This window comes from Bactrocera dorsalis, chromosome 6 (genome assembly GCF_023373825.1).
Source record: "Bactrocera dorsalis isolate Fly_Bdor chromosome 6, ASM2337382v1, whole genome shotgun sequence".
Classification (NCBI taxonomy): domain Eukaryota; kingdom Metazoa; phylum Arthropoda; class Insecta; order Diptera; family Tephritidae; genus Bactrocera; species Bactrocera dorsalis.
The window spans coordinates 16,516,075-16,542,471 of NC_064308.1; the positions used below are offsets into that span (position 1 = coordinate 16,516,075).

General features: G+C 38.7%; 1 protein-coding gene across 1 annotated transcript; it reads left to right on the forward strand.

Moving 5' to 3' along the window:
* LOC125779456 (uncharacterized) lies at positions 1-6,474 on the forward strand. Its single transcript, XM_049460816.1, has 2 exons — positions 1-401; positions 5,438-6,474. Exon 2 carries the CDS (start codon positions 5,457-5,459, stop codon positions 6,180-6,182), a length of 726 nt encoding a protein of 241 aa, XP_049316773.1. The 5' UTR covers positions 1-401; positions 5,438-5,456; the 3' UTR covers positions 6,183-6,474.
* The last annotated feature ends 19,923 nt before the right edge of the window (positions 6,475-26,397 follow it).

The window sequence follows — 26,397 nt, forward strand, 5'->3', positions numbered from 1 at the left end:
TGTGCTGTTATAAAAAAAAAAAAAGAAGTGCCGCTAGTACCGTTGACCAAAGTGCTAAAAAAAAAAAAAAAATCCGAAGTTGCTGTTCGGTGCAACAAAGTAAAGAACATTATACTGATTCCGCATGGGTCTGCGTCAACATCGTCATCATCGCTGCTGCTGCGTCAACGCTAACATTCGCTGCGCTGCTACGTCAACTTTAACATCGACGGTACATCCACTGCGTCAACATCGTCACCATCGCTGCTGCTGCGTCAACGCTAACATTCGCTCTGCTGCTACATCAACTTTAACATCGACGGTACACACACTGCTGCTGACACTTCGTGGGAATGAGCTGCAATTGCATCGTTTGCAAAAGGGAAGTGAACGCAGGCAAACCGCCGACGCATTCACAACAGGTAACGAGTGCGAATCACTGAAAGTAGTGCGAATCAAAGAAAAAGACAAGTACGAAAATTAAAAACAAAACAAAGAGCAAGTGCACACTTTCAATTTTTGGCTCTCCCTCTTTTCATTTTGACATACGTATATATTTATATTATTGAATATATTTATCATATCATAATATTCAAACACGTATATATACATACATATGCATTTGTGCATCTATGCATCTGAGTGAAAGGGGGATTCTGGGATTTGCGGTAGCAATTTTAATTGAACATTAAGGTGCGACACCTTTACGAGTATATATTGCAGACAAAGATTTTTAAACGAAATAAAGGTTTACAATCCGGTTCGTTGGAAAAATTTCTCGTTAAAAAAAAAAACATTTCAAGAACGTTCAACTGTGCTATTGCTCATTTTTGCATACCTCATCGGTTTGGCTTTCGTATACCTGGTAATCGATACTATTTTTTTTTTCGTTTTCGCAACCGATTCCAAATATATTTGTTGCCAACCATTATTGCTATTGGTTTGGCTTTCGTGTATTTGGGAATCAATATTTATATATTTTTCGTTTTGCTATCGATTCTTAGTATATCTGTTGCCAACCTTTAGAGTCTTTTTTTTTTCGGAAATTTAACAAGCAAAAATGAGCAAGCCAAAGCCAACTATCGCCAACCTCTCTCCAAGTAAGGAGTTGATCGACTTAAAGTCATTAAAGCGTCAAAGGACGGTGGCGAAAAGTAGCATTTTGCGCATAAAAACGGGTCTTCTAGAAAAAACTATGTCATTAGATCCAATCGAATTGGAATGTCGTCTTGATATACTAAACTCACATAGTGAGAAATTGATGAAATGTCAGTCTAAAATTGAAGAGATTGATGAAGACGATATGGCCCGAGGGGAGTTAGAGGACATAATTGTAGAAACAAAATCTATAATTAAAACAATTTTGGCCAAAAATAGAACATCTATTGCTGAAACATCATTCGTAACTTCTCATAGCTCAAGGCTCCCAAAAATGAATTTGCCGAAATTCAAGGGAGAATATTTGGAATTTAAAAATTTCATGAGTTTGTTTGAGAGTTTGATTCACAATGATCCAAACATCCCAGATATTGAAAAATTTAACCATCTGGTTAATTGTCTATCTGGGGAGGCTCTGGGCACGGTAAAGGCGTTTCAAATGTCGGATGAAAATTATCCGAAGGCGTTGGCAAGTCTCAAAAAGGTTTACGACAATAAATGTTTGATTTTTTTTAATACGATTTCAAAACTTTTTGAGCTGCCAACTATCCCTAAGCCTTCAGCCCCTTCATTGCGCGCGATGATTGATGAAGTGTCGGCTGTATATGACTCATTGCTATCGCTGGGCGATGAGAAACAAATCACAAATGCGATAATTATTCACATAGTCATGACAAAAGTTGACTCTGCCACCCGATCAAAGTGGGAAGAACAGCTGGATTACGACAAGTTACCATTGTGGAAGGATTGTGAAGCTACCTTAAATAGACGATACCAGCACCTATCAGCTGAAGGCGCATCATCTTCGAGGACGAGACCCATAGCAGCAGCCAGCGCGAACCACGTGAAACAGCCTCATATGAATGGAACGAAGTCCGCTTTAGTTGCAGCGAATACAAAGCAGCCGACATGCCAGCAGTGTAAATCGAAGGACCATTATTTAACAGCTTGCCCCAGTTTTAAAACTCTTTCTGTTCAACAGAGATTTGAGTTTGTCAAATCGGTGCCCTTATGCATAAATTGCTTGCGTAAGGGACATACGGTATCCAAATGCAGAGCGGATCGATGTCGCGTGTGTAATCGGTCCCACCACACATTACTGCACCAGTATCCTGTGTCCTTCGCTGCTGAACCTCATCCGCAACCAACAACAACTACACACGCAATGCATACAATAAGTGTGCCTGATCGGGTAATGTTGGCAACAGCAGTTATTCTGGTGAGATCAAGCTGTGGAGAGTACCTGCCCGCAAGAGCCTTACTGGACTCAGGAAGTCAAGTCAATTTTATGACGGAGGATTTGGCCCAAAAACTGCGGATTCGACGCCAAAACAGGACTTTAAATATTATAGGTATAGGAAATTCAAGTACAAAAGTCGGGGCCAAATTAAGCGCATTTGTGAAGTCACGCGTAAATAATTATGAATTTTCGGCGGAATTCTGGATTATGTGATGTATTTCGGCTAATCATCCAGACCATACCATTAATATTAATGGTTGGAAAATTCCGCACAATATTAAATTGGCGGATCCAGAATTCCAAAAATCTCAAAAGATCGATATGTTATTAGGGGCGGAAACCTTTTTCGATTTATTAGCGGTTGGTCAAATTAAAAGTGGCCCTAATCAACCAACGCTACAGAAAACTCTTTTGGGATGGATTGTTTCTGGCAAATATGTCAGCAGTCTTAGTCCTCCTCCCGAAGTAAATAGCACATTATGCCAAACTGCAGAAGACTTAACGTCAATAGATTCAGTAGTCCAAAAGTTCTGGGCTCTGGAGGAACTTCCTTCAGAAACAATTGGCAACAAATTCACACCTGAACAAAATGAATGTGAACAATTTTTCGTCAATACAACTGAAGTATTACCTTCAGGAAGGCTTCAAGTCAGAATGCCCTTTAAAGCTGACTGTAAATTACTCGGTCACTCCTATGAAATCGCAGTTCGGCGGTTTCAGGCCCTGGAGAGGAAAACATTGAAAGATCCAGAACTTCGTAAAATGTATCTGGACTTCATGAATGAGTATAAAGCGCTGGGTCACATGAGCCCAACAAATAATAAGATCCCGAGTGAACCACACTATTTCATTCCGCATCAGTGTGTTTTGAGGCCCGAAAGCACAACAACAAAATTACGAGTTGTCTTTGATGCGTCGAGGCGTACTTCTTCTCAAATTTCATTAAATGAACTTTTGATGGTAGGTCCAACCATCCAAGAAGAATTATATTCAACTCTTCTTCGTTTTAGCTTACATAAGTATGCACTAACAGCGGACATTACTAAAATGTACCGTCAAATAATTATGCATGAAGACGACAGAAATTGTCAGCTTATTGTGTGGAGAGAGCATTCTTCTGAGCAAATTCAAATTTTTCGTCTTAACACCGTAACATACGGCACTGCGCCTGCTCCATTTCTCGCAACACGGTGTTTACAAATGCTCAGTGATGCTAATACAACTAAATACCCACTCGGTTCATTGGCCATTAAAAGAGACTTTTATGTTGATGACTTATTAACAGAATCTGAAAATTTTGAGTCTCTAGATCTTATAAGAAGTGAAGTAATTAAAATATTAAACTTGGCCAGATTCACCTTAACAAAGTGGTTTTCGAACCACCCTAAATTTTTCGACAGTAATTGCACTGAAAAGTCATTAAGCTTCAATGACAAAAACTCAACTAAAACACTAGGAATCCATTGGTTGCCGAAAGAGGATTTGTTTCGATTCGTTTTGGATGCCAATTTTCATGATCTGCGAGCTACTAAACGAAACATACTATCAGTCTCTGCTCGCCTTTTCGATCCTCTTGGATTATTAGCCCCATTAGTTACCAAAGCAAAAATCTTATTGCAAGAGCTTTGGATCCAAAAACTAGATTGGGATGAGTCGATTCCATTGCGCCTTGATACTAGCTGGCAGAATTTCAAAGCCAACCTACTGCAGCTGTCATCAATTAGCATTCCTCGATACGTAAATCTAGAGTCGAGTGCTATCTGCCAAATACATGGCTTCTCCGACGCTTCAATAAGAGCGTACGGATGCTGCAAATATATACGAAGCCAATCTGCTAGTGGTGTCAAATGTATGCTGCTTACTGCAAAATCTAGAGTGGCTCCGCTGAAGACCAAGTCTCTTCCGCGTCTCGAGCTCTCGGCAGCACATCTTCTTGCCAAATTATGGTCACGAATTGCGCCAATGTTGAATCGACAATTTGAAAAAATTATATTTTGGACAGACTCTGAAATCGTATTGCATTGGGTAAAAACGCATCCATCGTCATTACAAACCTTTGTTGCAAATAGAGTGTCTGAAATACAAGAATTGACTGACAATATAAATTGGCGACATGTGCCAACAAAACAAAATCCTGCGGATCAAGTGTCTCGGGGTTGCAACGTGGTTTTGCGGTCCACAGTTCCTCCTAGAAGACCCCGCTTTATGGCCAATTAACATTCACTTCCAGCTCTCCCCAGACGATGAAGCATTAGAGAAGAAGAAAAATGCTTTCACACTAGCCATAAATGTGAAAGAGAATTCACTATTGAACCTTATCGAAAAATTTTCTTCTCATCAAAAATTGCTTCGTGTGGTTGCCTATCTATTACGGTGGATTAGACGACCAAAAATACCTACGGAGGGAAGGGACCTGACATCTGACGAGTTACACTTGAGTTTTTTAAAAATTGTTCAGGTGATTCAACATTCAGAATTTGCGAATGAAATACAAAAACTCACGAAAGGCACCATGCTACCCGCAAACCTGCAAAAACTGAATCCGTTTTTGCATGAGTACTCGGATATGTCGCTTTCATTCAAATTAATCCGAGTAGGAGGTCGCCTTTTAAATGCACTTCTCCCATACGATGCCAAATTCCCATTATTACTAAATAAGAATTCGCACTTCGTTATTAATTATTTACGGTTCCTGCATTTTCGACATCACCACGCAGGGGCAAAAGCGTTGGTTGCGCTTCTTCGAGAACGCATATGGCTGATCAATGCAAGAGAAGCATGCAGTAGAACCGTTAGAAACTGTACACACTGCTTTCATTATAAGCCGAAGTTGCAAACCCAAATAATGGGAAACTTGCCAGTCGAAAGACTTCGAGCGCTACGACCCTTTTTTATATGTGGCGTAGATTTTTGTGGTCCAATTTATACTACATTAAAAATACGCGGTCGACCACCCGTAAAAACCTATATCGCAGTTTTCGTTTGTTTCACGTCTAAAGCTGTACACTTAGAATTAGTTTCTGATTTATCAACTAATTCCTTTATTCTCGCCCTAAAAAGGTTCATTGGTCGCCGAGGGATGCCACAGACGATATACAGCGACAACGCAACCAACTTCGTCGGCGCCGATCGCAAGTTGCGCGAACTCAAAGAGGCATTTCTGTCCCAGTCTCCGCAAATAATGGAATTAGCCGCCGAAGAAGGGTTCAAATTCGCCTTTATACCACCGAGGGCGCCGCACTTCGGCGGGTTATGGGAGGCGGCAGTGAAGTCCGCCAAACACCTCGCCGTGCGCGCAATGGGCAACGTGCTGCTCACCGCCGAAGAGCTAGGAACACTGCTGGCCGAAGTGGAGGCCATCCTCAACTCGCGGCCCCTCGCACCGTTGAGCCAGGATCCCAGCGACGGCGAAGCATTGACTCCAGCACACCTGCTAATAGGGTGCTCCCTCCGAGCCTTACCACCGGCGCAAGTGTCAACGGACCCAATTCGCTATTGCGAGAGATGGCAACTTGTTTGCTGTCTCAAGCAACAGTTTTGGCGACAATGGTCCAAAACGTACATTACCAGTCTTCAGGAGCGCAACAAATGGCTGCACCCGAAACGCAACCTGCAGCCCGGCGATCTCGTCCTCGTCCACGAAGACAACACGCCACCGCAGCAGTGGGCACTAGGACGAATCGCCGCAACCGTAGAAGGACGAGAAGGAAAGGTGCGAGTGGCAGACGTGGCAACCAAGGCAGGCACCATTAAGCGCCCTATTCACAAGCTAGCCCTGCTGCCTATCGAAGTTGAAGGATCATAATCCTGTCAAGGTGGCCGGTGTTGCGTCAAGCGACTCTATACGTCTAAAAATAATGGTTTAAAAAGAAATTTGTAAAATTAATTAAAGAATCTATGAATATTATTAAATGTTGTTTTTATATCATGTAAATACTTACCATTTTTATATTAACAAAAAAGAGCATCTATTACCAATGTATTAGAAGACTCTATTACCGTGAATTATAAGATTGCTGAATTATATCTACCTATACTTACCCCTCTCTTATATGTATATACCTACCTCTAGATTAAGCCGTTAGGTTAATTTTTAAACTAAGCTATGAAATCCGTTTAATAAAGAATTCACTTGTATAATAACCAGAATCGAGAACGGTCGTCTTTTTTATCGGCATTTTTTTAAATCGCAAAGGCACAGGCAATTTCGCACGTTCATAACGAGTCGCGCATCCAGGTCAATTTAATAAAGTCTCAAAAAAGCTTGAGAAAATTTCAAATACAATAAGTCGTCAAGGCACGCAAAATCAATTGTTACCTCAAGCATCAATATTTACACAAAGTACAATTTATATTAAAATCAAAATCGCTTCTTAAAGCATACATTCTACAACCGCGGCTACTTCCCAACAGTAAGCAAAATATATGTATCACCTTCTCAATATACTAGGCAAAATATTCGCCTAGGGGGCCCAGGATTTTAAATGAGTTAAGCATCCCGCCCACTTTAACCGGGAAAACTGGCGCAACTTAATAAAACAGCTTAATTCACCACAGCTGATGACACCAACACAACTCACTATAGCTATGCACCCACTCATCAAAAAGGATGGACAACGGGAAAGCAGATACAATTCAATACATACAATTCGATCACATTCGTTTACACACTGCGCCGCGTCGACACCTTTCGCCAGCACCTCCAATCAATTCGTTACACAATCATCGCACATCATACTTCGCTATACACTCCCGGGCATATATTTTCAATTCGTCTACGGGCCTAAGTTCCATACGGCTTCATAAGTTTATACAATTTTCTCGCTACTACGTCAATTAAATTAAGTTTGGCATTTATTGTATCCGGAATTAGTGTTAAAAATAAATTATAAAGTATTTCATACTAGCTAAAAGAATGCGTTTTAATTATGAACATCATAAAAACTTAAATACAGGTGTGTGCTTCCCAATTAGTTGGCCACCCACTTATTCAGGATTATAGCTTCATACAAAACTTTAGACTTTCAAAGGAAGCCTTTGATTATGTCTTAAGAGGCATAACTGAAGAACTAATGGTACTTAGAAGATCTACGGCAATAAATCCAGCTATAAAACTTGCTGCTACTTTAAAATTCCTTGGTAAAGGGGGCTATCAACATCAAATGGGGCAAGACCGGTTTGCAGCGTTAGCATAGTCCACTACATCTAAATAAATTGCAGAAGTTTTGAACGCTATTGAAAAAACAATGTGTCCGAAACACATAAAATTCGAAATGAGCTCACAAGGAAAGCGTGAAGCTAAAAATTATTTTTATTCAAAATTTGGATTACCAGGAATAATAGCTGCTGTTGATGGAACTCACATCCAGATGTTTAGACCAGTAAAAGATGAACATCTCCTTTTTAATCGAGAGCTAAAGCATAGCGTCAATGCTATGGTGGTAAGTTTACATTACGACTTTTTATTCAGACTTATTTATTATACTTTATAATTAGATTTGTGACCATAACATGTATATAAGAGCTGTAAACGGAGTTTATGGTGGAGCAGCGCATGATGCCCACGTATGGAGCCTTTCAAACGAACGACAATACATGCTATCCAACTACCAAAATGGAGATAAATCTTCATGGTTAATTTGGTCGGTGATTTTATTCAAACCGCTTGTACTTGTGTTTATACATATATAGTCTAAGGCTTACTAATTATTCATTATCTATCCTATTCAAGGTGATTCTGGATATCCATTAGAGCCATGGCTCCTTACGCCTTACCGCAATGCAGAAGAAAATTCATTTGAAAGTTTGTACAATGAAAAATTTACAAAAGCAAGATCAATAATCGAGCGTGTATTTGGAATTTTAAAAAGTCGTTTTCGATGCCTACTTGCTGGAAGAGAGCTTCACTATGCACCAAAAAAAGTTAATAAAATTTTTGTACGTTTGTTGTGCCCTGCATAACATTTGCCTCATATACAACGTTGAAGCACCAACAGTAATTGAAACTAATGAAGAACGATCTAATTTTGCTTTACCCAACCGTAATCAAAACGAGTTCTCACGAATTGCGCAAACAATAAGAGACCGAATTAAAATAAGCTTGCGTTCGTAATTTAAATAAAGTAACTAAAAAGCAATCTATTTATTTCATTTCTTTCAATTATTTGTTCCTTGATTTTAAGTTTTGCAATTCTTATATTGTTCCTCTCCCTGTCGCTTTTAATTTTGTACTCATGCTTTAACTTTGCAAACTTTAGTTTTTGTCCTTCTAGTTCCATTTTTTCCTCATTTTGTTCAACAAGTTTCTTACTAGATTTAACTAAAGATTTTAAATTGTAATTCACGTCTTTTAAAATCTTAGTACAATCATTGTGAAACTTTATTTGCCCGTCTACTTGCATTTTCAAAAGATTGTTTTTACTTGCGGTACGTGACCGCGCAGTGCTACATTTTGGTGACGTTTGGGGGCGAGAAGGTGGTGTTAAAGGTGGTAGTTCTTCTAAACTTTGTAAATCACTTATGTCGTTCTGAGTGCTTGGATCCGTGGTTTCACATTGGTAGCTTTGTGTGACTTCTCTTGTTCCCGCACCGAACTTTTGAGCATCTACCATCCCATCTACCGCTTGATTTATCTGCAGTAAATCAAATGCTCTTAATTCAACTGCATTGAAGGAATAAACTTTTGCAGGCCCACCACCTAGCCCCGACATATGCAACTTATTTTTGCGAGCTTTGGCCTTAATGTGGGTTTTATAATCCGCTCAATTCTTATATGCAAAAAAAATAAATATAATGCTTTGATTTTGGTAACGTATAATAGCAAAATAATTTTGTTCACACAGAAATTTACCTTTTTCCACGAAAGCATGTCCCGTATGGGTGGTCCATCTCCATTTAATTTTCCACTTAACCGCTCCCACAAATGTTTACTTGTTTGTTTAGCGTCGGCACATTTTACCTAGCCTTTAGCCAAGTTTGGATGTGTTTCCATAAACTCCACCGTTATTTCAAATTGGCTTTGTTTAGTGTGCTGACTTTTGCTAACCAAGTCCCTATTAAAAATAATATTTTTTTTAAACTTATCTATAGTATAATATGTAATAAAACTCATTAAAATACTTACATTTTTTAAAACGTCTTTATTCTACAACTCATAAGCTAACGAATATTTTATACGAAACTCGAAAAAATTTGACAATTAAATTCGAATTACATAGTTGCAAATTTTCTTAATTCGGATTCACTTTTCGAAATACGGATTGAAAATCCGAAAATAGAGTTACCGAATACAAAAAATTCGAATTCGAGAAAATTCATTTTCGAATCGAGATACAGAATAGGCCCCCTGAATGGATATACTCGGATACTGCTCGTTCTTCAAAATGTTTGTGTCCACCGTTTTCTTTTATGCAGCGCATTATTTCAATTAATGTAGAGTGGAACCTTTCTACTTGTCCGTTAGCTTGGCTTTTGTATGAAGGAGTAGTGTAGACTTCTATTCCTAACTCGTCTTTCATCATAAATTTTAAAGAGGCTGAATTTAAAGATGGCTCATTGTCGATAACTATTAATTTTGGTACCCCGAAGAAAAATATAATATCTCTTAAAGGTTTCCTGACGTCTTCTATTGCTCTGCTATTTAGGCTTTTTGTTACTGCGTATTTTTTAAATTTGTCTAAAGCTGTCATTACTATTTTTCCTTCTGTTAAAAATATATCGATATGAACTGTGTGTCCTGGATATGTTGGTAATGGAGTTTCTACAATTTTCGGTTGATTGGGATGTCTCTCGTACTTATTTTCTTTACAAACGATGCAGTTGGCTATTATTCGTTTTATTTTATTTAACATACCGGGAAAATATTTTGTTTCGAGAATGTGCTCTTAGATGTTCTTTTAATATGACGTTCTCCTGTTCTTGTTCGCTATTAATATCTTCAACTAATTTTTGGGTATATCGGCTTTTAATGTTACTAAAATGAATAGGATAGATATTTTGCATCATACCCATTATCCTTTCTTCTGTATGAATTCCATTTATAACGGGTGGGTTAAGGTATCGTTTCATGTAAGAAATGAATAACTGTTCGTTGTACTCTGGTTCTGTAATTATATGTCTATTTATTTTAAATTGATATAAAGCAATTTCGTCAATTTTGGAAAAAATTTTATTCTTGAAAACATTGATCGGAACTTCTGTACAAGGGATTAAATTATGACTTGAGTTCTCATCGTTATGAATCGTAGGTGTGAGTGAATTTATTTGTATTGGTATCCTTGAAAGGGCGTCTGCAACTACATTGGTTTTACCAGGTTTGTAAGTTAGTTCGTAATTATATTCTTCTAAAATGGCTTTCCATCGCTTCATTTTACTATTAGTATTCTTATGGCTTAAGGCATAGGTAAGAGGTTGATGATCGGTTATAATTTTAACTTTTTTTGAACCATAGAGGTAATTTCTAAGTGAATTAAGTGACCATATTATACAAAGCCTTTCCTTCTCATTGGTGGCATAATGTTCTTCGGCTTTACTTAGAGTTCTCGATATGAAAGTAATTGGTCTACCGTCTTGCGATAGGACGGCACCTAATACGAAATCTGAGGCGTCGGTCGTTAGTTCAAAATCTTTATCGAAGTTTGGGTACGCTAAAACTATGTATATCCTTGGGTACTAAAGTATTTTTTATTTTATTAAATGCTTCTAAAGCCTCGTTGTCTAATTCTATTTCTATCTTTTTCGAGTTCCGTTTGGAGACATGACCGGCGTCTCCTCTTAACAGTGCTGTTAATGGTTTAGCTACTTTTGCGTAATCCTGGATAAATCGTCGGTAATAACCTGACATACCTAGGAAGGATCTTAATTCTTTGAGAATTGGTGGAACTGGAAATTTAGCTACTGCTTCTACTTTTTCAGGGTTGGTTTTTATCCCATTTTAACTGATTACATATCCTAAAAACTCTACCTCTTCTTTAGCAAATGTACATTTATCTAATTGGTTTTTCATGTTTGCATTTCTAGGGTTTGAAATACTAATTCTATGTTTTTAAAATGTTCTTCTTCGTTTTTGCCAAATATTATTACATCATCGATTTAAACATAGTATCTTACTCCTATATGTTGACGAAGGATATCGTCTAGTGCTCTTTGGAATGTGGCCGGAGCATTTTTTAAACCGAAAGGTAAACGGAGGAATTCATATTTTCCGTTGTTTACGGAAAATGCTGTTTTTTCAATGTCTGACTCACGAAGTGGAATCTGATGGAACCCACTTTTTAAGTCAATAACAGTAAATAGTTTATTGTTTCCCAAATTTGCAAGGACTTCGTTAATTTCTGCTATAGGATATTTAGGAGGATGGAGTCATATGTAGAAGTTCACGCAAGTGAGGAAAGTTCTCTGATCGCCATTCACTTGGGAGTGGCCAGAAACGATTCTTTACATATGACTCAAGCAGCTCACGACTTCCGGTCTTTGACCAAGTATCCTCTGGGTAGCCTAAGAACATCCGTTTGAAGGCGAGCTAACGTGAGAAGGCGAAATATCCCCTACATAGGGTTGTGCGCTGGGTTTGGGACCCGCCACGTAAAAAAAAACAACCCCAGCGAATAGCAACAACCAGCCTCGGATGAGAGACCCCCCTTTTGATGACGACCATGGAAAACGAAATAAGGACTACGAATTGAGGGCATGCACCTGGAATGTCCGGTCCCTTAATTGGGAAGGTGCCGCTGCCCAGCTGGTTGATGTCCTCGTGAAAATAAAGGCTGACATCACCGCCGTCCAAGAAATGCGATGGACGGGACAAGGACAAAGACGAGTAGGTCCTTGTGGCATTTACTACAGTGGCCATATAAAGGAGCGCAAGTTTGGTGTTGGATTCGTGGTGGGAGAGAGACTCCGTCGCCGAGTACTATCATTCACTCCGGTGAATGAACGTCTAGCCACAATCCGCATCAAAGCGAGGTTCTTCAACATATCGCTGATTTGCGCCCACGCCCCGACGGAAGAGAAGGACGATGTGACCAAAGATGACTTTTATGAGCGCTTGGAGCTCGCTTATGAGAGCTGCCCCCGCCACGATGTCAAAATCGTGCTTGGCGACTTCAACGCCAGGGTGGGCAAAGAAGGTATCTTTGGCACTACGGTCGGTAAATTCAGCCTCCACGAGGAAACATCCCCAAATGGGTTGAGGCTGATCGACTTCGCCGGGGCCCGAAATATGGTTATCTGTAGTACTAGATTCCAGCATAAGAAGATTCATCAAGCTACCTGGCTGTCTCCGGATCGAAAAACCACCAACCAGATCGATCATGTTGTGATAGACGGAAGACACGTCTCCAGTGTTTTAGATGTGCGTGCGCTCCGAGGTCCTAACATCGACTCGGACCACTATCTTGTTGCAGCTAAGAATCGCACCCGCCTCTGTGCAGCAAAAAACGCACGCCAACAAACACAAGGAAGGTTCGACGTCGAGAAGCTGCAATCACAACAGACAGCCGAGCGATTTTCTACTCGGCTTGCACTCCTGCTCTCTGAGAGCACTCGTCAACAACTCGGTATAAGGGAACTGTGGGACGGCATTTCAAACTTCTTACGTACAGCTGCAACCGAAACCATTGGTTTTCGGAAGGTGCAAAAGAACAGCTGGTACGACGAGGAGTGCCGTGTCGCAGCGGAGAGAAAACAGGCTGCCTACCTCGCAACGTTACGATCGACCACAACACGTGCGGGATGGGATAGATACCGAGAGTTGAAGAGGGAAGCGAGACGCATTTGTAGACAGAAAAAGAAAGAGGACGAAATGCGTGAGTACGAAGAGCTTGATAAGCTGGCCGACAGGGGTAATGTTCGAAAATTCTACGAAAAAATGCGGCGACTTACAGAAGGTTTCAAGACCGGAGCATACTTATGTAGAACCCCCCAAGGTGATCTAGTCACCGATGCCCAGAGCATACTTGAATTATGGAGGGAACACTTCTCCAGCCTGCTGAATGGCAGTGAACACACAACGCCAGGAGAAGACGAACCCGATTCCCCAATCGATGACGATGGAAAAGACGTTCCATTGCCCGACCAAGAAGAAGTTCGAATAGCAATTACCCGCCTGAAGAACAACAAAGCGGCGGGGGCGGATGGATTGCCAGCCGAGCTATTCAAACACGGCGGCGAAGAACTGATAAGGAGCATGCATCAGCTTCTTTGTAAAATATGGTCGGACGAAAGCATGCCCAACGATTGGAATTTAAGTGTGCTATGCCCAATCCATAAAAAAGGAGACCCCACAATCTGCGCCAACTACCGTCGGATTAGCCTCCTTAATATCGCATATAAGGTTCTATCGAGCGTATTGTGTGAAAGATTAAAGCCCACCGTCAACAAACTGATTGGACCTTATCAGTGTGGCTTCAGACCTGGTAAATCAACAACCGACCAGATATTCACCATGCGCCAAATCTTGGAAAAGACCCGTGAAAGGAGAATCGACACACATCACCTCTTCGTCGATTTTAAAGCTGCTTTCGACAGTACGAAAAGGAGCTGCCTTTATGCCGCAATGTCTGAATTTGGTATCCCCGCAAAACTAATACGGCTGTGTAAACTGACATTGAGCGGGACCAAAAGCTCCGTCAGGATCGGGAAGGGCCTCTCCGAGCCGTTCGATACCAAACGAGGTTTCAGACAAGGCGACTCCCTATCGTGCGATTTCTTCAATCTGTTGCTGGAGAAAATAGTTCGAGCTGCAGAACTTAATCGAGCAGGTACAATCTTTTATAAGAGTGTACAGCTGCTGGCGTATGCCGATGATATTGATATCATCGGTCTCAACACCCGCGCCGTTAGTTCTGCTTTCTCCAGACTGAACAAGGAAGCAACGCAAATGGGTCTGGCAGTGAACGAGGGCAAGACGAAATATTTCCTGTCATCAAACAAACAGTTGTCGCACTCGCGACTTGGCACTCACGTCACTGTTGACAGTCATAACTTTGAAGTTGTAGATAATTTCGTCTATCTTGGAACCAGCGTAAACACCACCAACAATGTCAGCTTTGAAATCCAACGCAGGATAACTCTTGCCAACAGGTGCTACTTCGGACTAAGTAGGCAATTGAGAAGCAAAGTCCTCTCTCGACGAACAAAAACCAAACTCTATAAGTCACTCATAATACCCGTCCTGTTATATGGTGCAGAGGCTTGGACGATGACAACATCTGATGAGTCGACGTTGCGAGTTTTCGAGAGAAAAGTTCTGCGAAAGATTTATGGTCCTTTGCGCGTTGGCCACGGCGAATATCGCATTCGATGGAACGATGAGCTGTACGAGATATACGGCGACATTGACATAGTTCAGCGAATTAAAAGACAGCGGCTACGCTGGCTAGGTCATGTTGTCCGAATGGACGAAAACACTCCAGCTCTGAAAGTATTCGACGCTGTACCCGCCGGGGGAAGCAGAGGAAGAGGAAGACCTCCACTCCGTTGGAAGGACCAAGTGGAGAAGGACCTGGCTTCGCTTGGAATATCCAATTGGCGCCACGTAGCGAAGAGAAGAAACGACTGGCGCGCTGTTGTTGACTCGGCTATAATCGCGTAAGCGGTGTCTACGCCAGTAAAGAAGAAGAAGGATATTTATCGGGAATCGTAACTGACTTTAGTTTACGATAATCTACAACTATTCGAAAATTTTTTTCGCCAGAGGCATCTGACTTTTTATTAACTATCCAAATTGGGGAGTTGTACGAAGATTTCGATATCCTTATTATTCCGTTACCTAAAAGTTCTTCAATTTGGCGATCGATTTCGTATTTTAATGCCATGGGATACGGGTATGGCTTGGAATAGACTGGGGTTTCGGTTGTTGTCCGGATTTCACCTTTTACGAGGGTGGTGTAGGTAAGTTTTTCATCAGGATCGGAAAAAAGGTTTGGACATTTATCAATAATATTATTAATTTTGTTTTGTTGTTGTAATGAGAGATGTGGGGTATTGATTTTCACATTATTCACCTCGTCGTTGCTTTAACGTTATATTTATACTTTGACAAATTGTCATTAAATTTTTGTCGGTATGAATAATTGCTTTTAATTCTTTAAGTGTGTCGTTGCCTAATATGCCAAATATGCCAAAAAAAAATTTATTTTCCCTACTGTTGGTCCGAAAATGTCGACGAAGGTATGGTGAGTAATTTCAATTGTTCCGGCAACTGATTTTACCGTAAAGGGCTTTTCGTTCAGAATTGGATTCCTAATTCTAGTGGATTGAATGTAATTCTTACTGGATCCGGTATCGATAAGAAATTCTATTGTGTCTCCGCGCCTTGTTCTAAATTCGTAATAAGGCAGCGAAGACGGCGCTAATCTAAAAAATTAATAGCATCAGGCTCATTTTTTCCTGCATTGTGGTAATTGGTATTGTAGGAATTGTCGTCGTATATCCCGTTGGGGTCTGATTCTACTGCGTTAGTAAACAAATTTCGTTGTATTTTGCTTGGAGGGTGAGTCAGTTGTGCGGAAATCGGACGTTTCGGTGATCGATTGTCCTGGAATGTATTGGGCCTATTCTGATAATTGATTTGTCTTGAACGTATTGATTGGTCTACTTCCATTGGGGTCGGTGGTTTAGGTGGTAAACTCGGTCTGTTATTAAAGGAGGTATTTTCTCTGGTAATATGGGGGTTGTTCGGGTGATTGTTGAACCTCGGCATGAATCCTTGGTTATTTTGCATATAGTTGGGAGAGTGTTGGGGATATCGGTTTGATTGACGACCGTATGGATGTTGGTCGAAACTTCGTCTGGGGGAGTGGGAATATGTTAATTCGGGATAAAAAACTCTATAATTATTGTAATTATTAAAGTTTTTCGGGGAGGTCGTGGTGGTGGTTGAATATTAGGTTTGTGTGTATTGTTCGGATGATTTATTTTGTATGTCATGTTGTCAAGTTTTAGACATAAATGCAATGTTTGTGGCAGGGTTGTCGGTTCTCTCATGCTAAGAAGACGAGGTAAATCGTTATTTAGTCCTCTGATAAATGTGTCAAGAGCTTTGTCCCTATATGAGTTAGTCATATGGACTCGTCGCTTAGCTCGAGACATGAAATTTTGTCTAAAATAAGTGAAAGATGTTGGTAGACCTTTTGGTAAAAGGTCGGAATGTCGTCATAGCGTAATCATCTGGTATTCGAGGATACCTATGTCCCTTTTATCCGAATAATGCATCATTAGTCATTTCCGAGTTTGACTCCAATCGAGTGGAGTATTGTATGATTCTAATGCGGTGTCGGCATCACCAATTATTTTGTGCCTGATCGTATGGAGTATCGCAAAATATTTAGGGGTATTCTTGACTCTCTCATAGGCTTTAAAAATTCTATCTACGCCCTTCCTCCAGGAGTTAAATTCTCCTGGTCGTCCTGAAAATTCCCTAAGGCATTTCACCATGTCCGGAATCTTATCTAATTCATTTATGTTATTCGCGTTCAGTGTCACTCTATGGTCGGGTTCTGTAAAGTTAGTTATACTTGTAGTCTGCGTACTCATTCGTTCGAGTACTTCTCGAACTATTGTCGTTATTAGAGTTGGGTTAGAGGTGGGAGGGTTTAAAGGATGGGTGGAAGAATTTAAAGGATGGGTGGTTTGCCCATAATCTAACCTCATTTGATTTAATTGTTCGATTAGCTCCTCAACTGTGTCTGGCATTATAACAATCTTTTCTTTTAAGTTAGTTAGTTAAAAAAAAATTCCTTTGTAATAGTACTTTCTTTAATAATTTTAGAATTTTTTTGTAAAATCTTACACCTCTCTCTTTTCGTATCGAATGATTAAATTCCTTTAAATTGAATTTCTTTCAGTTTAAGACCCCTTTTTTTTTTGATTGAACAATTTAATTTCGTGTTCTTTATAGAACGATATTCTTTACAATAATCTTAAAATGTTTGATAAGAGCTTACACTGGTTGTTTCCAGCTTTCCATAGGATGTTATTGTGCGTTTCGGGGTTGTCCTTTTTCCTGTCGGTACTGGGGTCTCTCGACGTTTTCGAATCCCACGTTGTGCGTTGTAGCCGCTTGTCAGCACACAGTATTTTTCTTTTTCACTTTTCGCGTAGCCTTACTGTTTTACTTTCAGACTGTTTTTCTCTTTTTATTCACTGTCGCTACCGTTCGCGAAGCCTTACTTTTTGATTTTCAGGCAATAACTACTTACGCGCGCTAGTCCCTACTCGGGCGCCAGTTAAAAAACGTTTTGTTGTTTTTATTAAAAAAATATTTTCTAGGAACTATGCTCCTTTATTGAATTCCACTAAAGAACTAACTTTTACAATTAATTATACTTAAAAGCAGTGCAATTTTTAAACGGGAACGATTAGTATATGCGTACAATTTCAAACTTCTTATAAAATAATAAATCTGCTTAATATAGGGATTAGAAGAACAGAACTGCAACCAAATACACAGTGAAATGAATTAAAACTGGCTCAGTAATCATTCGATGAATAAAATACTACGTGCACCCCAGAAGAATGATGCCATAATCTTGCCAGCCGATCTTTTTGTCTTTCCACGATTGAGAAACGTTTCATAATATTCCGTCCACTAGGCTGACTGTCGATTGGACTCGGTTGATTTCACTATTGCACAGCCCAATTTGAACAGTATTTTTTTCCCGATATGCCTTTTGAAGCTAATATACGAGGTGTGTTCAATAAGTATCGAGAATTTTGTGTGTTTTTCAAAAATTATTTATTTATTCATGAATATCTATTTTGTCCCCTTCAAAGTAATCCCAATGAGATATTATACACTTGTGCCAACGGTTTTTCCAATCTTCGAAGCACATCAAAAAATCATTTTTTTTTTATCTTCTTCAGCTCCTCCTTCGATGCCGTCTTTATCTCGTCAAGAGAAGCGTAACGTTATTTGCCCATCTTGTTCCTTAATTCATTTCTAATACGTTTTAATGTTGAACATTCGCCACTACAGTTAGTGATCATGAGAGATAAGTAAATTCGCAAAGCAATTTCTTAGTTTGGGAAACACAATTCTAAAGAATTATTTAGTAAGAGTATATAGTTGCTGTTCCAGAGGCTCCTGTTTTTTGCTGTCAATAGTAGTCGCCACATCTGTTTTCAGCAGCTCTGCGAGCTACACTAATTCGCCGCCTAGGCTGCTCTCAAAATCATCTTCGTAAACAATGACCATACTAGAGGATTTTTCCAAAATCTCTTCTGTTGTGAGAGATTTTAGCTGTCGAAATACCTCAAAAACACTAGTAATATTATGATAAGCTTTCATACGCTTAGTTAAAGCAGACATTCGAAATATTGTCCAGATGTTTGATTTTCAACAAAGTCGTCGAGTGTAGTAGAGCCGCTGAAATTGTCGTACTTTGTATTTCGCTTTGTCGTGATGTCTGTTGCTGGTATTCTTCCAGTAGGTCACATCTTTGGCTCTTGCTTCAATATCTGAAAAAGTGGATCGCATTGCTTGAACGTAGCCATATAATGATTCATAAAGGGCGTATCCTGTATTAAGGTCTTGATCAGACGACTGCAGCGAAGCCCTAGTAGTCCGAAAGCTTTATTACCGCCGCTTTTTGATCTTAAGAGTAGCCTCCAATATCTTTGGTCAGTCTCCATTCGGCTCACAAGTTAAGAATCAGCCCGCGTTTTCTTGTTTTGAGCAAAATTATGGCTTGTCTATGCGGAGTGCTTTCTTTATGTCCTGTCAACAAATTGTGCGCATTCTTCCAGTCATTCCGTCTTTCGTAAACCGTGGTAATGAACTATCTAAATTCGTAACTTTGCAAACAAAACAGAAAATTCGTCCTTTGGTTTCGGAATAACACAACTAGTCTCTGACGTGTGTTTTATTCGTTGGTTTATGTTTATAGCTGAAAAATTACTTATGGCAGAATCATGGGTTATTTTCGTTTCAGTAAATTTTCTTTGAAGACAATCCTCTAATATCTATCAAACTTAGTCGGCCATTCACCAACATCGTTGGACTATATTTTACTTTCGCTTTGTTTTTGACTTGAAGCTGTAGTTACATTAGAATCAAGTAATAATGTTTAATCCAAACAAATACTCCTCTGCATTACTCCCACAAATTACATAAAGTAATAGAGGCGTAATGCAGAGGAATATCAACCGCCCCAACTTCACGCAACAGCCGAAAAAGGAGAAACGAAGAAGACGATTTTTGCCGCGCTTTTTACCTTAACACGTTCTACGCGGCGTGTAACACGGGTGGTACACGGGCACTTCGTTTATTTGGCGGCGTGTACCACTGGTGGTACATAAATGTTTATACTTTTATTTCAAAAACCATACTAGAAAGAGACATACATAATTCCGCGAACGAACAAGTTGGTTTTGCGTGCATATTGCGCAGTAGAAGAGTTCAGTTGAACGAACAACTTGGATTCTCGTTCACGCGCTGTAAATGAACACGTAAAATATGCCCCGGGTAGAACGTGTTAAGGTTATTACTATCCCCCCAATACATAAGCGATAGCAGAGTGAATACCGAAAGCAAAAGTGCTTATCATATAAAACATTTCTTTATCAACTATAATAAGTGCCACGGAGAATAAAACGATTAAGACAAGCACAAGTGAACTACAAGTGAACGAAGTGAACAATTTGCGTATAAAGTACACGCCAAGTACAATCTATAATTACTACACAAACAACACGGATACTTCCTGAGTTTAAACCACCACCAAATTTAATCTTCAAGCACCCACACCGAGGGAATAAACCCAACACGTAAAAATTTAATATAATTAAATATAATTAAATTACAACAATACGTATGTATGTATATTAATACTGAAATTTAACAATAGCTAATAAGAAAGTAAGCACAATTAATCAATCTTGGAAACGCACACACACACATCCATATTTGTATAAACCCAATGAAATATAAAACTCATAATTTATAACGATTCTACTAAACTAAATATCTTTTAATTAAACGCAATCGGCCCCTAACGTCGACATACCCCGACATTTTTGATCCCTCGAGACGGATAATTAAAAGAAAAAGTCTTCGTGGGAATTTCACCAACAACATCAACGTTGGAATTCCAGAACCCAACCCAAAAGTTAAAAGAGTGCACCCAATAAACAAAAGCCTGTAAGCTAACCCAACAAATACCCAAACGAGTAACTAAAGCCAAAAACAAAACAAAATTAACAAACCGGAAAAAAGTTGTAAGTGCGACCAATATTTTTTCTACATAATAATATAAAGTGCAAATCATATTTGTTAAAAAATACCCTATTGTCAAATTGTGTCTTTAAGAAGACTAAAACATAATTTATTTGTTGTATTGGGTTGACAAAAATTTGATTTGCACTATTTAATTATATGTATATACACACATATTCCCGTATAAGTATTTACCCAAAAGAAGAAGTGCAATAATAAAATACATGCAAGTTAATGACAGCCTCCACACAGCCACTTAACCATAACTGTAAACAATATTGAATATTTACAATTTACAGTTGTGCGGCCACATAATTAAAGAATTTGATATACTTTTTCCGTTCACATAAACAATATTTGTAGCCCTCACAAGAAGGCATAATACGAGGGCTGTCCGATAAATAACCGACCTCAACGTGAAGCTAGCGGCACATCTGAAAAAAAAGTTTCTACTTCAAATTGTGCATATTATAATAGCTACTCGCCAAAATTTCAGAAATTTATCTTGCGCAATTATCTGTTGACAGTCGTTTTTGTGAGTCTATTTCGGTGATTTCCCCAATATGGAAAAAATTGAATATCGAGCTGTAATTAAATTTTTATTTTTGAAAGGCAATACGCCTTCACAAATCAAAGATGAGTTGGACTCTGTGTATGGTGACTCTGCACCAGAGAACTGCAACGAGTAATAAATTTTTGGGTATACTTAAGTACTGATCGGGTACTCTGTCTGATTCTGGCAGTTCAGTTCATGTACACGAAGCGAATTGTTTTCTTCAAATCAGCGATAGAGAACAACTTTGTATCACTAGCGATCGGCTTATACCTGATTTGTTTATGAACGTTCGTATCAGCAGAAAATACCCGAAGGGATGCATACTTATACTTCAATGATTGAAATGATCGACAGCGTTTTAGTCGTGCACTTCTGTTCTATTTCAAATATATATGTTTGTATGTATATGTATGTATGTACGTATGTACAACATATGTTATAGGTGTAATTGAAATTCCATCATATACATACATACAAGAAATGTATGTACATATATATGTATGTACGTACTCGATGGAATTTGCATTGTTTACGCATCGAAAATTTGTAACATGCGCACATTTTCAAAGCTGATACATTTTTTGCCACATATGATTCAAATCAGTCCAGCAGTAAATTGTTGTTGTTTGCTGTACTTTTAGATTTACCCATAGATTTACTCGAAGATTTACTTATAGTTTACCCAAAGTTTCATTTCAATTCAAGCAATCGCCGCAACGCTATGAACTGACATGATACGATTGCAACCGAAGCCAGCTATACGTTTACACGATCGTGATTGCCGAAGAACAGATTGTTCGTGTTGTATCAGATCAGTTGACGCTGGCAGATACACGAATTGATTAACAATGTTGTCTATGCTGAACTGAATTGATTTGATTGTGTTTTTGGCACGACTGTTTGTTCTGATTTTATCATACTCGTTGCAGCTCTCTGCTCTGCACCATCGTTTACCACCGTAAAATTTTGGGCAGCTGAATTTAAACGTGGTCGCAGGAGCTTGGAAGATGATGAACGTCCTGGGCGTCCAAAAACTGTAACCACTAACGACAACATCGCTAAAGTTCATCAACTGGTACTAGACGACCGCCGGATTAAAGTTAGGGAAATAGCTGAGATTATGAAGATGTCAAAAGAAACTGTTTGTCACATATTAAACCAAGATTTGGGCATGAGAAAGCTGTCCGCGCGTTGGGTGCCGCGTTTGCTTACGCTAGACCACAAACGTGCGCGCATGAACATTTCCAGCGCTCTGTTGGCTCAGTTTAGAGGCAATAAGACCGAGTTTTGGCGCCGATTGATAACTGTAGACGAAACTTGGATTCATCATTATAGGCCCGAAACAAAAATCCAATCTAAACAGTGGATTGAAAAGGGGGAACCAGCCCCAAAAAAACCTAAAGCTGTGTATTCGGCTGGGAAAGTGATGGCGAGTGTTTTTTGGGACAGCCATGGAATTATTTTTATCGACTATCTTGAAAAAGGAAAAACTATAACAGGAGCATACTACGCATCATTATTGGACAAGCTAAAGGAAGAAATTTCGAAAAATCGGCCACATTTGTAAAAAAAGAAAGTCTTGTTCCACCAAGACAACGCACCATCTCACACCTCAACAGTCGCCATGGCGAAAATCCACGAATTGCGGTTCGAACTGCTTGACCATCCACCTTATTCACCGGATCTAGCACCAAGCTACTTTTTTTTGTTTCCTTAACTTAAAGCTGCGCTCGGCGGCCAGAGATTTTCGTCAAATGAGGAGGCAATCTCTTTCGTGAACTCGTATTTTGCAGACAAAGATGCCAAGTACTATTTGGAAGGGTTGCAGAGATGGGAGCATCGCTGGGAGAAGTGTGTGGAGTTACAAGGAGACTATGTAGAAAAATAAAAAAAAAAAATTTGAAAAAGTCGCGTGCATCATGGTTAGGTCGGCTATTTATCGGACAGCCCTCGTAAATCAAAGCAGAACACTTAACGTTCTGCCTAAAAATGTTGATATTAATGTAAATTGACACTCTCTTATAACTTTAAGTAAATAATAAGGAAATGTATAAATATAAGTAACTTATAAATAAAGTTATGATTTTGTATCTGGCGATTCAGTCAACACGACGCGTTTTATTTTCTCTGCGCGTTAGCAGAAAGGAAAATTATTTTTTTATAAATTCCCGCGATACGGGAATTAATTGGCGCCCAACGTGGGGCACGAAAAAAAAACATATCCTCGGAAAAGGATAAGTGTTCGTGAATCCTAATAAAAATATAAACCATGTGCGAGAGTAAAAAAAAAAAACACAACAACAACACGCTTAAGTGATATTACTCAATAATTAATGAACAATCAATTAACGATAATTTAATAAAACCATAAGTGGCGGTTAATTGCAAAAAATACCAGCAGAAGAGCAAGCAGAAACACAAACAAACATACTCACACATAAATTGCGAAGTAAAAGTAGAGAAATTTACAACAATTTGTGATACGAAGGTGTGAGCGCAGCAGCTTTATCAGCAGAATTAATTAAGGAGATTTGAAATAGTCAAAAGGCAACAATAGTAGCGCAAAAGCAAAGGCAACGGCAGCGGCAGCAAGGGCAACAACAGCAGCAACAACATAGAATTAGTAGTAAGTAAGACAATAATTATTAATTAAATGAAAACCAATCACATTAAGTAATATATATATATATATATTCATGGGGAATACCCAAATTAAACATAAGTATACTAGATTATATTACTGTAAAAATTGCGGTGGGGATCACAAAGAAAAAAAAGTGCCCCAGAGGAAAAAAATAAAAAAAAACATAGTTTCTAGTATGTGCAACCAATACTAAAATAAAATTAAGCTGCGATTCACCACCTTCGGGGGGACCCTCCAGCTTAGATAAAATAAAAATATAAATTAAGGCTCGACCAGCCACATAACAAAATAAAAAGACCCCCATAACTTAGCTCAATTCTGCGAATCCTACACAAAAGGACCCTCCAGAATAGAAGAGCATCTCTTCCTAGAAGAGATTATACAAGTATAAAATAATAATAAAGTTTTTTTTCTCTAAACAAAAAATAATAATAATAATTAATCATGATGAGTGAGGCAGGATTAACGGTAGATTTAATTACGCGCCTAATTACGGAAAGCAATATTACAATAAGGCAAGAAATTGACAGATTAAAAACTCAAGTTGAAACTGAAACACACAGAGTAACAGATTTTCAGACAGAAACAATAAATGACAACATTCAGTGTCATGAGTCACTAGATGTTATAAAATCCTTACCAGAATTTTCAGGAAGGATAAACGCTTATGTTAGCTGGCGCGAAGCAGCACATAACGTTATGAGTTTATATGTAAGAGGTAGCCGAAAGTACTTCGCAGCCCTTACGATTTTGCGTAACAAAATTACACTAGAAGCAAATGACACATTAACCAACCATGGTACTGTGTTAAATTTTGACGCGATAATTGCGCGTCTCGATTTTGCATATTCGGACAAACGTCCGATTCATATCATAGAACAGGAAATGAGTGTTTTACGACAAGGCTCAATGACGGCCATTGAGTATTATAATTTGGTTAATAAAAAACTAACGTTGATAATTAATAAAACCATTATGACTTATGGAGGGGCCGCACCAATAACAAAAGAACTGAACAAAAAGAATAGAGACCAGGCTCTTAGAATATTTATAACTGGACTTAACGCTCCATTAAGGGATATTATATTTTCCCTCTGTCCGGAAGATTTGCCCGACGCATTGGCCAAAGCTCAGGAAATAGAGTCCAATAATCAGAGAGCTCGATTTGCACAAAATTTTGCAAATGAAAGGACAAGAGTAAAACAGTTTTATCCAAGTAATAATTTACGATTTCCTCAGAGGAGTAACATACCAAAACCAGAACCAATGGACATAGATCCATCTATGTCTAGATCATACCGAAGGGAAAATTACCCAAAGCCCCAACTAAACAATAGCCATAACTACCAAAATTTTGGAAAACCATTGGCCAGTACAAGCCATCAAGCCAATATGGACCAACCAAATAGGCAAATCACAAATAAAAACGCCCAAGGAATAAAACGACCAAGGGAAAGCAATTATAGCTTTCGCCCACAGGAGAAAACCCAGAGGATAAATAACATAAATGAGAGTCATTTTTTAGACAAGGAGGGGATGAACTCCCCTATCTAAAGTTCTACGACTCAAAAATAAAAAAAAGTTTAAAAGCTCTAGTCGATACAGGAGCAACCTCTTGCTATATTAAGCCTGGGGTTTATAACAATAAAAAAGATCTAGCCATTTATAAACGGATAAAAACCGTGAACGGCTATTCTATAATAAAGCATTACCATATAATAACCATATTTGGAGTCGAAGAAATTTTCTACGAAATAGAAGGTTTAGAATCAGATCTCCTTTTGGGGTATAATTTCCTTGAAAAAATTGAGGCACTTATCGACGTGCCCAATGGGAAAATAAATTATATTGAAAAAAATAATAATAAAAACGAAACAAACAGTATAAACATTTATTTTAAAAATAAAAATGGAGAAAATTTAAAAATCAAGGAACAAAAAGTTTCTGTACATTTAACTGAGGGAAATATCATTAAAAATGAAAAAGAAAACAATAAGGAACATAAAGATTCCGTAAAGCCAGCCGAAGATTTTACCGGCAATATTTTATTAAAAAAATTTATTTTGGGACAAAAAGGTCCTAAAACGCCAGCCGATGAATTTACCGGCAACATGAACGATAACTATTCAATATTGGGCGAAAGTGGCTCAGAAATGAATGGTGATAATGATAATTATTATTCGGTAAAGAATTCCGAAAGTTCAAACAATGAAAATCAGGATGAAGAATTGCAGGATCTTAAAACACATATAAAAGAAAAAATTGCTAAAATGCATTCAAGTATTAATACAAACTTTCCCTTCATGACGAAAGTAAAAGCAGAAATAAGAATGAAAAATGAGGATCCGATATGGAGCAGACAATATCCATATCCTTTATCTGTAAATGCGTTTATTAATGAAGAAATAAAAAAATTGATTAATGAAAATATCATAAGACCGAGTAAAAGTCCGTATAATTCACCTATTTGGGTGGTACCAAAAAAAGGGACAAATGAGAATGGAACACCAAAACTTAGAATGGTAATCGATTACAAAAAGCTAAATGAGCATACAATTTCCGATCGTTACCCTATTCCAAATACTAACGTAATATTGTCGAATTTA

Excerpts from the sequence above, each read along its gene's own strand:
- LOC125779456 (XM_049460816.1), top strand. The coding sequence starts at position 5,457 with ATGCCACAGACGATATACAGCGACAACGCAACCAACTTCGTCGGCGCC.